Here is a 13,422-nt window from a genome sequence, read left to right as displayed (position 1 = left end):
TGACACGCCAAAAAAATCAGAATTGTAGAAAGAACAATACCCGCTTGTTGAGGATGTTTGTGAAAAAGTCAGAAATGAAGACCACAAAAGTAGTCGTTGTTTGAGGTTCACTCACTGGCAATATGTGCAGACACCGTTTGAAACAGCTCACTGTTACGTGTGACCACTACCGTACAATATTTAGCCATGAACAGCTTTTGTAGACGGAATTTAATGTGATTTTGCGTGACTTCAAACAATTGTGATTTTTTATTGAAACATGTTTTGTTTTGTTTGTCTGTGTCACAGAGTCTTGTCATAGTCTCTCCTTTCTTCTAAATAACATTTGACAGATTTTGATGAAAGGCAACAGTAGTATTAAACTTTGTATGAAATGTAGTTGACACTGATGCGCAAAACGGGTAAAACACAACAATGTAAAAATTCTTGTTATCTCTATGTTTCGGTCAATAAACGTTCACAGATTATACTACATTTGTCACTTTATCAAGTTTTGTGTGTTTCTAATGAAATTTCTGAGTTATAATTAGTGTAATTGCGCAAAACCTCAACATTTTCCAGTTAAATAGTTTCACGAGTTATTATATTCTGATTTTTGTTGATTTTGAAGTTTAGGCAGTGCATCTTCACTTCGCGTCTTTCTGTCGTGTCTGAATGTTTCCAGTTGTTGAGAATATGTGACATAGAGATGTACACTGCTTCTTGATCGAACAAAAAAATAAAGCATACAATGTGGACAGAATTTGTCATATATGCGATCTTAATGAAACTTAAGGTGAATTTCATTTTTTTAAATGCTGAGTTATAAAGAATTACGTCCAAAGTTAAAGAAACGTTTTCATTATACTCGTATTTATAAGTGTGTATAAAATTTAGAATTGCTACAATCAAGTAATAAATCTACTTTGTTGATTTGTGTAAATATATAACATTAGCTGATAAAAGGAAGATGTTGCTATGTCTTAAAGTGTATGTGCGTATGTTTATGTCACAACGGCTTCCACTGCGTAAGGGTTTAAATAAAAAAATCAGTAAAATTTCCTATTTTAAATAATCTTTTATACAACAAAATTTTCAACAACTAAACAGTTTAAGAAAAGCAAAGTAATTTACATTGCAAGTAAAATTGTTCTACCACTGTTCAAGCTCACTTCGAGTTTTAACATGTAATTGGGTGCACTAAGATTTGCAAGCAAAATCTGAACATTAGTAAAATGTTAAATCCTCAACCGCTTTCTAGTGTAGATTCAATGTCCCATTCTACTACGTGGTAATTATAATTCGGTTGTAGTCACTCTTGGTCTTTCCCTGCGCACATCTAAAACTCCTTAATAAGAACATTTCGTTGGCGCGATACAGTAATTTCTCATTTTTTCCCGAGCAATTGTGATGACCACGTGGCCCTGAAACGTTAAACAAAACTAAATAGTAGCATATCATTAAAAACTAAACTGCACTGGTGCGACTTTATACCTTTAAAAATATATTAAAAGGTTGCTACTTTAAAAATCAGCAAATGATAAGAATTTAACTATATAATTTGCTTTACTTAGCATATTATCAATGCATATTCTTATTTGTCTCATCGAGTCTTGCCTTGAACTCAAGTTCGGAATCAAAGCCATCATACTCGACTATTTTCGATGACACGCCATAAATAGTTATCATGAAAAAATAATTAGAGTAACAAGTTAACTAATGGTTTCCAAAATACTTTCTATTTATATTATCATGTGTCGAAGTGCCTATCTAACTATACCCCTTATTAAGGTTTATCTACTGTAACATTATTGAAATTAAATCGGTTATTTATATCCATACCTTCAAACAGCAACCGACATAGTCGTGACAAAGTTTGGTACGGAGACCTAGTTGAGCGTTGAAATCCTTGTCTGGGGTAATTCCGTTAGAGGATGTTCTCCACTTTTCAAATATTATGTCGTACAGCTTTTGGAAAATATAATATGTCAATAATGTCTTGCATGCCGATCACTCAGCAATCCTTTTTAACATATATTGACAATTCCATTGATGCAGACTAGAAGTTTTGTTTCCTTTTTCATCTTTCATGTACCTAAAATAACAAATATAAGGACATGATAGAACATAATTATATCATACATATGCATGTTTATAGTATACAACATATGTTCAAGATATGCCTCGTTCTTTCAATATTATCTTCAAATGCTTAAATAAAGTTTACAGACCATCTAGTGCAAGCACTCTAACAATTAGTTATTCGAATTAATAGAACTTCCAGGCAAGTGTGATCACATTTACATGAGCACCAGCCCGATGTTAGTCATGCTGGAAATCGGTGAGCCGGGAAGGACATCAATTCAGTTGGTGAATCGGGAAGGCGAAATTTTTGTTTACTGATTTTTCGGAAAATTTAGATTCCAATGAGTAATCAAGGTATCACTGACAGCTGTTTACCATAAAAGAACACCCGTCAATGCTTGGATTTATCAGAAATGCATGTAAACTCTTGTTATGCGATATAATATGGTGTGGTGAATAGGGAAGTGTTTCCATGAAGTGCATTGTGCACGAATGTTCTCTTAAACGGAAGGCTTTCTTGAAAAATGCAAACGTAAATGATAAACTAGACGCATGTGCGGGTACTTTCGACTATATGTCATTTCCGAATCTATTAGTTATCAATGTAATAATCGCAAGTTTACTCACCGAATCGAGATGTTTTGACACAAAAAAGCCGCATCGGGAAGTGTTGCGCGCACCTGTTGATGACGTACTATACCACCCCTGACTTACCTATTATTCTCTATTTCTCACTTATCGGACAGAAAAATCTCTATTTTTAGAAGTGCTGGAAAATCTTATCTCACATGGGTTATCCCACACTCCTGTGACGGACTCCTTCATGCGCTGAATATACATATTATTTATGTAAAAAAATTAAAAATCAGGTACCTTTATCTTTTCTCTCCGTTCCTTATAGTGTATTTCTCGATTCAAAATTCATTACTTTATGATTAGAACGTACCGTTACGTTACAAACGATAAAACTAAAGCGGAACTTTGTTATTGTGCGTCACTGAAATATCACGACGTCACTTCTGCTTACGTACGCCAATTTCCCGCGTTTTAAGTAGTTTCATATTTTTATGCTTGTTTTTATTGTTTCTGTTGTGGTAAGTGAGAAATAGAATCCATCATTGGTGTTCGGTGAAGATCGGAAATCCCAACCCTCGGGCGCACCGCTCAAGTCTTAAACTCGGCTCAGCCTCGTTTAAGACTTGAGCGGTGCGCCCTCGGGTTGGGATTTTCTGATCTTAACCGAAGACCAATGATGGATTCTCTATATCCTCCGTACGATTTCGGCATTCTTCGACAGAAAATTACGCTTCATTAATAACCGGAGAATAGCGATATTGCATACGGAGAATATGTAACCGGTACCGCGCGTATATTGCCGATTGTCAGTACGGGTCTATGAGCTTAAGCTGGACTAAAGGATTCATTAGACCTTTACAGTAAATGTGTTTGAACAAAATTATTCAATAACATCAGTTGTTGATAAAATGCAACTCATTTGTACCATGTTTGTCTGACATCTATGCGCATCTATGCACTTTAACTCACATATTTGACAAATGCTACAGTTAGTTTGTTCACATTAAACACATAACAACAATAAAAGTTGCTCTTAAATTTCATAAAATATTTTATGTAATTCAACTTTTGTTGTTTTCTTATATATTCTATCCAGTAGTTTTGAAATCCTTCACTACCATTGGAAATATTGCTATGGCTGATCGAATTTTTAACAATTTTGCCGTTTCTATGATTTCTTTTCTATATTTTTTAGCGTTATATATTAAGAGTTGCATTTTATCAACAACTGGTGCTATTTAATAATTTTGTACAATTTGGAAATTTCATTATTTTGATACGAACTAGCTTTATATTGTCAAACAATTTGTATTCGGATTTAAATAAAAATTGTCAATATCTTACAATTAAACAATTATTCTATAATTCATGCAATATTAATTGAATACTTACCGAACGCCAAGCATAGAAACGTTTTCTCCAACATAACAGTGTGTGATGTTCTACTAAGTCTTAAGGAAAAGAAAATTTTAATGATGATATCGGAATTATTTTTCAGCAAGGCAATAGTATCACTGGTCAACTGAAGGCGTGTTATAATTGATTTAATTAAAAATTTGCCTGTAAGCAATTTCTACCTATATTGATACTATGTACATGCGTAATGTTTCACGTAAACCACTCCTTTTCAGATAAAATATTTTTAATTTTATATAAAGCAAAATTATAAACTTTATCTGACTTTTTCAGCTTTAATAATTTGGATGATTTTTCTCACTAGACATATAGGTTTCTGACATAAGAATATTCCGACAAAATGCAGCTGTTTTCAATTTTTATAATAAACGAGGAGTCCACAAACTTAAAGATACCATTTGTCGAGCCCGCTGGTGGTGTGCTCGACATTGTTGTCACAATGGCGGTTCGGTGTGCGTGCGTGCGCGCGTGCCTGCCTGCGTCCGTCCGAGTTTGTCCGGGCTGTAACTTATCCATGGATCAAGGGATTCTTAAATAACTTGGCACATATGTTTGCCTCAATGACACGATGTGTCGCATGCAAGAACCAGATTGCTAGCTTAAAGGTCAAGGTCACACTTTGAGGTCAAAGGTCAAAACTCAGTGCTGCTTTGTTTGTCCGGGTGGTAACTCGGCCATGGATTGAGAGATTCGTAAATACTTTGGTAGAAATGTTTGCCTTGATAAGATGATGTGTCACGTGTAACAACCAGATTAGTAGCTTGAATTTCAAGGTCATACTTAGCGGTCAATGGTCAAACTAAGTGCAGTTTTCCTTGTCCCAGCTGTTACTCAGCCATGGATTGAGGGTTTCTTAAATGACTTAGCATATGTTTGCCTCAATGAGACAGGCTGTCAGGCATAAGTAGTTGAAAGATCAAGGTCACACTTAGGGGTCAAAGGTCAAAACTTGATGCAGTTTCTCTTGTCTGTACTGAAACTTAGCCCTGGGTGGAGATGTTCTTAAATAACTTGGCAGAAATGTTTGCCGCATTCAGTTCTGTCTCTGCCAAATAGTATCAATGCAAGTCCTTTTGACAGCTGGCGGGCTCGACATGTTGACCGTGGGCATCTAGATAATATTTTTAACATATTTTGTGATGTCACAATTATCGTCATACACTGACATTTGTAGAAAAAAAAATCTGTAAGGAAGGTGTGTGTCCGAAAGTTTTTTATAGAAGTATATAAATAGGATGAGTATATGTTACGGAAATCCAGTACCAGTAACGAAATGATAACTGAACGGAATTTGATGGTTTCCCTGTCAAAGAAAATTAGATGCAAATATAACAGTAATGTGGCCATTATAAAATCTAAATATGAAATACTTTTTACTTACATTATTTTTGTTGTAATGTTGTGATTACACCTGATATTTTTTTTGATAGAACGATATTTTTATGATGTCCTTCTCGGTGATTTATAATCTTTTTTTGTCGATTCGCCGTTATATACGTTAACAATAAATGAAAGCAAATGGTAATTTTTGGACGGCAATTTCCGTTACGGAGGATCCATACATTAATATCTCTTCCATGCTTCTTCAAGGTCTTTACATAAACGTTTTTTGGTTTTTCTTACGTTAGATCGTATACACTAGCAAGTTCTTTGCGCTTGAGAACAATTGTTAAGGATCTATAATTTCATTTCGTCGTCTACTTAAACAAATTTTAACACAAAGTTCTCTATTTTATGAATAAGTGTTGGTAAACCCTTTGGTCAATACGAAAATGTTCTACTTATATACTAAACATAACAACACAGGGTTGCATTTGAAGCATGTCTTACCCACACCGGTCCAGTTGCAAAGACAAATATCTTGAATAAATGATTTAATTGGGTTTCTGGAAGCCCCAGCCCCCTATCCTAAAATATCATAGTAAGAAAGTATCAGAGATGATACCAATGGTCCTCATGTATTATGCATGGCAAAATTACTAAATGTGCTCAGTTAAAATCAAAATAAAGCATCTGATTCTGATGGAATTTCTTTAAGATTTCTCGAACAGATTTGCAAAGTGATAACTCCAATCACGAATAAGATATCCCAACTATCTTTTGAAACTGGCCAAGGCTACAGAAAACGTCCAAAACAAAAGGCTTTAAAGGCTTTTTGATTTTGCTGATACTCATTGAAAGAAAAAAAACTCATTTGTGTAGAGAGCTACTGTAACATGTAAATATAAGAATTCAATGCTATTTCATTAGCACTTCTCGCAAGTCATCCAACAGTTTTTGGTCAGTATAACACAATTACAAATATTCCAGCGAAAACGGAAAATGTTTTTCGAAACACATGTGACAAACTGGCGTGTGTAAAATATCTGGATTGTAATTTATGATTCGGTTAATCATTAGCACAGAAACTTTCTTGACACGAATCATGATAAACAAAAGACTGAAATCGACACAAATTCATTTGGATAGTCTGATGACATCCGACGTTTGCAATGATAAACCAACTGTAATACAGTAGGGAATATCGTGATGAATATTGGCCTCAAATCCTGCTTATGGAGAAATAATTGACAAAACAAATATCATGGGGAATGGAATTGCTCGTATACATTATATAATATTACTTTGAACATATTGGTCATGGTTAAGGAGTGCTGTGCTGCTAGTGAAGCTTTTCTCCGCATTTTGGACATTTTTCTGTCGGAGTGTTGTTGTTGTAAGAAGGCTTGAGCTTATTGACCTCATCATACGTATACATATGAGCCGCACCATGAGAAAACCAACATAGCGTATTTGCGACCAGCATGGATCCAGACCAGCCTGCACAGTCTGGTAAGGATCCATGCTGTTCGCTTTCAAACCCTGTTGCAATAAGAGAAACTGTTAGCGAACAGCATGGATCCTGACCAGACTGCTCGGATGTGTCGCAACTGGTCGCAACTGCGTTATGTTGGTTTACTCATGGCGCGGCTCAGTTATATATACATAACAAACATCCATACAATACAGACAATAAATTGAACGAGAAAGACATTATGATTATTAAAGAACAACATCAGTTATGGGCTCAGTACGCTTTTACGTATTTCAAAGAAAATAATTAAATAAATAAATAAATAAGAATATGCAATATTTTAGATAATCAATTAACTAATGGGCGAACAAATACATACATTTGAAAATGCAATAAAATTATTATATAATCATAAAGAACTTGGGGCTATGTTTTATGTACATTTCGTGCAATTGAAATCCAATAAAATCTAATAAAAAATGGTGACTTTGAAAAAAATATTGTTAGACGCTGTGTTTATGTATTATAGTAGTGATATTCAAGTGTTGGATTTAAGCACTATTGTTTTGCAATGATGCAGTCAAACTTAAAACAATAAATGGAAAAGCTTACATCAAAAAGCTTAGGGTTAGTGTACAAAGCCTATTCTGTCATAATTTTAAACAAAATTAAAATTAATTATTTACGTTAAATGTTGATAGTCTGTACGCCGTATATTTAGACGTAGATTTTTGTTATATTCAATACATTATCTGTATGCAAAACATTAGATATTCCGTATTTTTTTTTTAAACTTTTTGAATATTTATTAAAATGCATAATGTAAAACGTAATTGTACAACTAATATTTTAAGTGTGTTGAATTTTCCTGTCTCGGATGTGGCATATTTTAACACTTGTAGCATTCTTGGTGGACAAGAGTCCGAAAATTCAAACGAAGAATGTTTTATCTAAGTTGAAATCGTTTAAGTTACCTGTTTATACAAGATGAAAATATACTTTCTTAGCAATAATACCTTGTTTTAAAATAAAGTGACAGGTAAACAGTAATTTACTCGTAAATACAAAATTTTATTGTAACTGACACGAGTAAAATAAAATCAATGATATTTGACAGAAAACGTGATCTTTTGATTTTACCTAAGATAGTTCAAACGCTTGTGTCACCACTTCGTGTTATTTATTTATTTATTTAGTTTATTTACATCTCATCAACACAATACAAATAGATGGTAGATAAAACATATATAAAATACATGTGTTGCCACTCATAAATTTGAGTTATAAGAGATGTCAATGACCTGTGTCATTAGGTGCGACGCTGGTTGAAGGTACGGATGGAAATATCTGGCTCTAGACTATAATAAAGACTAAAATATACGACATTTAAAGGCTATTTAGCTTTGTATCGAGAACTATGCAGAGGAAAAAGAACTAGTGCATATTTTTCGATGCTACACTAATAATCTTTTTTATCACAACATATTAATATTAAACAGATATAATTATTCTTCAATAGGCAATACTGACGTAAATTAAAAAAAAAAAGCAACGACTGACATTAAAATGACGCCATGCACTCGTCATGAAATATTATTCTTTTTCATATTATAGATAGAGATTAAATATAGATAGAGATGTGTGTGTGTGTGTGGGGGGGGGGGGGGGGGGGGGGTAGAAAGGGGGTAGGGGAGGGGGGTTGAAGGGGGAAGTTTGTCTTTTGGCCTACTGACTCACGAAACAATAAAAGGCAGCAGTTCCTTGTTCTGCAGTGCAGATGGTCTTCAGTTATTGATATCAGAAACGGTTTCTTCGGCATAGTAACATTGACTTTTAATTTACTTACCTAGAATATAGTGGTTCCTGCAAATATTTGAATGAGGTTCTTTGTTTTGCATTCTCAAGCTTCAAGAAACCAACATCAGTATCGGGTATCTACTGACAAAGGTCTATTACAATACGCAGTTTTTATTTCTGAAAATCAAAGCCACCTGACGGTACTGACCAAAATTATTTTCATCACGACTTAAAACATTAAAAGTAAAATATTTACACAGTTCATTTTATGACTGGGGTTAAACATCATACGAAGCCAAAACCTTTTCAAACTATGGAAAATTTTCAATCTACCGTGGACGAACTGGTAAAATTATTTACTAACCACAGAAAATCAACCATATAAGTAGCCCATATGTAAGTCTAAGGTTTCCACACCTGACAACCGACTTTGTATACAGTTCCAATATGTTGACTGTAAAACGCCTATTGGTGGGGACGTTTCGATGTTTTCGAGGCGATGACTCTATACAATTACCAACTTAAATTAAACTACCAAAGTAGAAGACTAGTTGATTCAGTAACCATGCATGTTTGGTTATTTGGCAAGTTCATTCACTCTTATTTTTTCTGTCTCATATTGCAGATTAAACTCAATGATTGGGTAGTACGTTAAATTAATAATTTCAGTAATATTACTTGACTTGTGTTCATTGGTTCCAGGTGTGTGTCACGAACATTCGTTGTTTGTATAGTTGGCGTGATTGGATTTCATCTGATAAGTAATTACTATACACACGAAGAAACCAACAAACCGATTTCACAGTCTATGTTTGACAGAACCGAGTTGATGTTTGATAGAACCAAATTAAACAACCAGTCCAAGAAAGCTGGTAAGTACAGGGGCCGATGTTTGACAGAACGAATCAAATGAAATTGCCAGTCCAAGACGGCTGGTAAGTACCGGGGCCGATGTTTGACAGAACCGAGTTGATGTTTGATAGAACCAAATTAAACAACCAGTCCAAGAAAGCTGGTAAGTACCGGGGCCGATGTTTGACAGAACGAATCAAATGAAATTGCCAGTCCAAGACGGCTGGTAAGTACCGGGGCTGATGTTTGACAGAACGAATTAAATGAAATTGCCAGTCCAAGACGGCTGGTAAGTTAGTTCCGGATTCAGTGTTTGGAAGAACAAAATTAAACTACCAGTCCAAAAAAGCTAGCAAGTACCGGAGCCGGTGTTATACAGAACAACGTTAAGCTACCAACCCAGGTAGCCTGTTAAGTTCCAGAGCCGTTGTTCAAAATAAACAACGGTTCCAATAAAGTGGTAAATACCAGAGCCGATGTTTGACAGATCCAAAGTGAAACACCATTTCCAGAAAGCTGGTAAGTTATGTAGCCGCTGTTTGACAACAAAATTAAACCACCATTTCAAAAAGGTTGGTAAGTACGGGAGCCGATGTTTGACAGAACCGAATTAAACTACCTGTCCAGGAAAGCTGGGGTTTACCAGAACATGCGTTTCATATACCAAAGTGAAACACCTGTCAAAGAAAGCTAGTAAGTTCCCGATCGGATGAACCAAATTAAACAACCAGTCCAAAAAGTTAGTAAAAACTGATGCCAATGTTTAACTGCTAGTCCAAAAAAGCTAGTAAGTTCCGAAGTCGATGTCTGACTGAACCAAAGTAAAACACCAATCCCAAAAAGCTGGTAAGTTCCCAAGCCGGTATTGTAGAACCAAGTTAAACCACCAGTCCAAGAAAGCTGGTAAATTGGACAAATCCAGATAAAAAGTATGGCCGATGTTCAACAAATCCAGATTGAAATATCGCTCCAAATTAGATAAGACAATTGTGAAAGAGATATCAAATAAATGTGATGCACAATTTTTAACAACCAAAACGGTACATTTTGTTCAAGATATTTAAATGTTAAATGTAACTATTTTTATCTTAAACAATGCTAAATATTTCAAGGCAAGCATAGGCCTATCTAGTAACAATATGTTTGCCTAAAACACCAAAGCAACAGCGCAAAATATCTTATGCAAGCATATCTGATTGGACTTGATGTTTGACATTAACACCAGGCGAATGCACCAACTACGTAATGTGCTTAAAATACGAAGCGTCGTGTTTTCTTGATATAAAACACTAAATTTATGTTCCATGTACCTAATACAAGACGAAAATATTTAGACTTCATCTTTGCTTGATTTATAACACCAAAACAATGTGTCAAATACCTAAAATGTTAACATATTAAATTCGCTGTATGATGATCTAAATCGCAAAAAAAGACAATTCATAAGCGAGACAAATTTATCCTAGTAATATACTATTCAATCAACGGCGTCGAATGGTGTGAAATAGTTTACGAATGGCGAATTATTAAGGCAATTGCATTCAATTTTTAAATTGTATTTTTTCTATTTACAGTCAAAGACAATGACAAACAAGGCCAAAGAATTAAGCATTTTAAACAAACTTGTGAAGCCTTTGGATATAACCGGACGACTTTACCAAAGAAGATACTGTTATTCCAATCAAGTAAATATGAACTGGCATGGAAAAGCGTTGCAAAGATTGGTTCTACATTTCTTATACAGGTATTCAATATACTTAATGGTGCAGCAAAGGCCGCAGTATTTGGTAAAGCTAGAGATAACATCCATACGCCTAACAAATATGCAAAATATAAAAATAATGCTAACTTCCACACGGTGAAAAACTACACAGTGTTAATAACGGGTAGAAATCCATATTCCCGACTTTTGTCGGGATATATTGACAAAGTTTATTTGCCAAACAGTTTAAAGCTTGGTCGGTCAATTTCTTCAAGAAAGGCGACAAAGATGGGTATCCAACCAAAAAGCAAATTCTGTACTAATACATTCGATGATTTTCTTAATTACGTTTGTGATGGAAACATAGATCATACTTTAAGTGGACATTATGGTCCTATTCTATCAAAACAAGAATGCCACAAAATTTGCGGGCTTCCAAATATTGTAATAGTTAAACAAGAAAGTTTTTCGGAAGATATAGAATATGCTTTAAGACTGGCTGGTGTTGAAAACAAGAAGTTTGACATAATTTATGCAGCAATGCACGAGAAAAAAGTTCAATCGACTATTGTTGGTATTGTAAAAACTGTTTATAAAAAGATGTCAGCCATGCACAGGCACTTACATTTTAGACAACAACGTCCTGAAAAGTGTTTATCTTGGCGTAATATCGCTAAAAGATTATGGAGGTCATTTCAACTTCAGGGATATATAGATGAAAAATCAAAATTCCCACGCCAGAAATTTCCAACCAGAAGAACGTACAGAAATTCAAAATATTTAATTCATTTAATTTTAAGTGAAACCAAGAAACATCCATTGACACATGAACAAATGGTTAAGCAAAGAACTAAAGTTTTATTTAATGCATATTCTAAAGTTAGTAAAAAAACTAAACTAAAAATACAGCAAAAATTCGCTCTAGACTTTTCTTTCTTCGAGTATAGCACGCACTTGCAACATATAAATAACTAAAGGCATTAACAGTATGAAGATAATGTGAATATAGACCTCTACTAAATGGATACCTGGCAGAATGTGCCTGTGCGTGTAAAAGGTAATGAAATTCAGTTAAGACATCCAAACGCGTTGACATACTGCTACTAGTAAGATATGCTTTCAGGCGTACGTATATGCGATCTTCAAAGCAGACTGAAAATTTCACCACAAATTCAAAGTCAGCATTGCCATTCCCGACACTAGTTAGAAGTACCTACCAGATCGCAGAACATAAACACAAAGTGGCAATTCATGGTATCACGCCAGAAAATGCATGTGCCGCCAGAATATCTAGTATAAAGGCAGAATTCTCCAATGCAATGGACCTTTATGTCTCCAGAAGTACGTTCTTTGTGATGAGATGACCATGCATGTGAAAATCAAGTTGTGAAGTTAGAACCCGCTCACCTTCCAACATATGTTTATCTGCAAGGTCACTATGGAGCCAGATACTCTAAGTCTAGATCCTGTCCTTTGTTCAGATGATAAATGTGCGTATCATAGCCAGGCAACGTGTGCACCAGTAATTTGTCGGCGTAACAGCGCACAAATTGTCAAATTCGTTGTTCATTCGGCCCCACTTTGCACAGTATTCTTATGCAAGGGAAGGACGGCCAGACCAAGAATATGTAATGCCTATTGTATCCTGGCGCACTGTAACAAATTTAGGTCTATGTTCCATTATGTTTTCGACGACTGCATCAGTGGAAAAGCTGAATTTGGCATCCAAGTCATTTATGTTCTTCTTACGTATATGCACATGTATTTTATAACTTCTAAACTGGAAACGTAAATTATAATTTTCTCAGATGCAACTTCCTAGTTTTTAATATTGTTTTATATACATGTACTTGTATAGTCAACCACTGTCAATACATGTAATTGTTTCCATATTTAATGAATGTTAGTTGTATTTTTCCGTATGAATTTATCTGTTAACGAAAATTAACGTAATATATACATTTTTCATATACCCATTAAGTTGCCACACAATTTATAACGCCAGTTCTAAGACGACCCGATTTATATTTTCCTATTAAACAAAGAATACTGAATCTGATTGCAACAAAACATTGTCAGTACACCACAGTCATTACGTTATAACGTCACAGCGGCACGTGGAAAAGGACAAATATCGTCAGGGATGTAGATAATCATCCTCCGACATCTTGTCAGAGTAAAAGTAATATATCTCAAACTTTGAATCCCTCTTGAATATATC

At 34.7% G+C, this 13,422-nt stretch overlaps 1 protein-coding gene and 1 long non-coding RNA gene across 2 annotated transcripts; one reads left to right on the top strand and one right to left on the bottom strand.

Annotated features, from left to right (window-relative positions):
* Positions 1 to 252: 252 nt before the first annotated feature.
* LOC128548682 (uncharacterized) lies at positions 253 to 2,773 on the bottom strand. The gene is made up of 3 exons (XR_008367228.1): positions 2,692 to 2,773; positions 1,822 to 2,074; positions 253 to 1,403 (listed from the first exon to the last, which is right to left on the bottom strand). It is a non-coding gene; the product is annotated as an uncharacterized LOC128548682 (long non-coding RNA).
* Positions 2,774 to 4,495: 1,722 nt separating this feature from the next.
* On the top strand, positions 4,496 to 12,565 carry LOC128548739 (uncharacterized). Its single transcript, XM_053524136.1, has 4 exons — positions 4,496 to 4,506; positions 9,350 to 9,519; positions 11,074 to 11,962; positions 12,325 to 12,565. Exons 1-4 carry the CDS (start codon positions 4,496 to 4,498, stop codon positions 12,563 to 12,565), a joined length of 1,311 nt encoding a protein of 436 aa, XP_053380111.1.
* Positions 12,566 to 13,422: the final 857 nt, after the last annotated feature.

The sequence above is a fragment of the Mercenaria mercenaria genome, chromosome 15, assembly GCF_021730395.1.
Source record: "Mercenaria mercenaria strain notata chromosome 15, MADL_Memer_1, whole genome shotgun sequence".
Lineage (NCBI taxonomy): Eukaryota > Metazoa > Mollusca > Bivalvia > Venerida > Veneridae > Mercenaria > Mercenaria mercenaria.
Note: the sequence above shows the minus strand (reverse complement) of the source record. Positions and strands in the feature narration are given on the sequence as shown.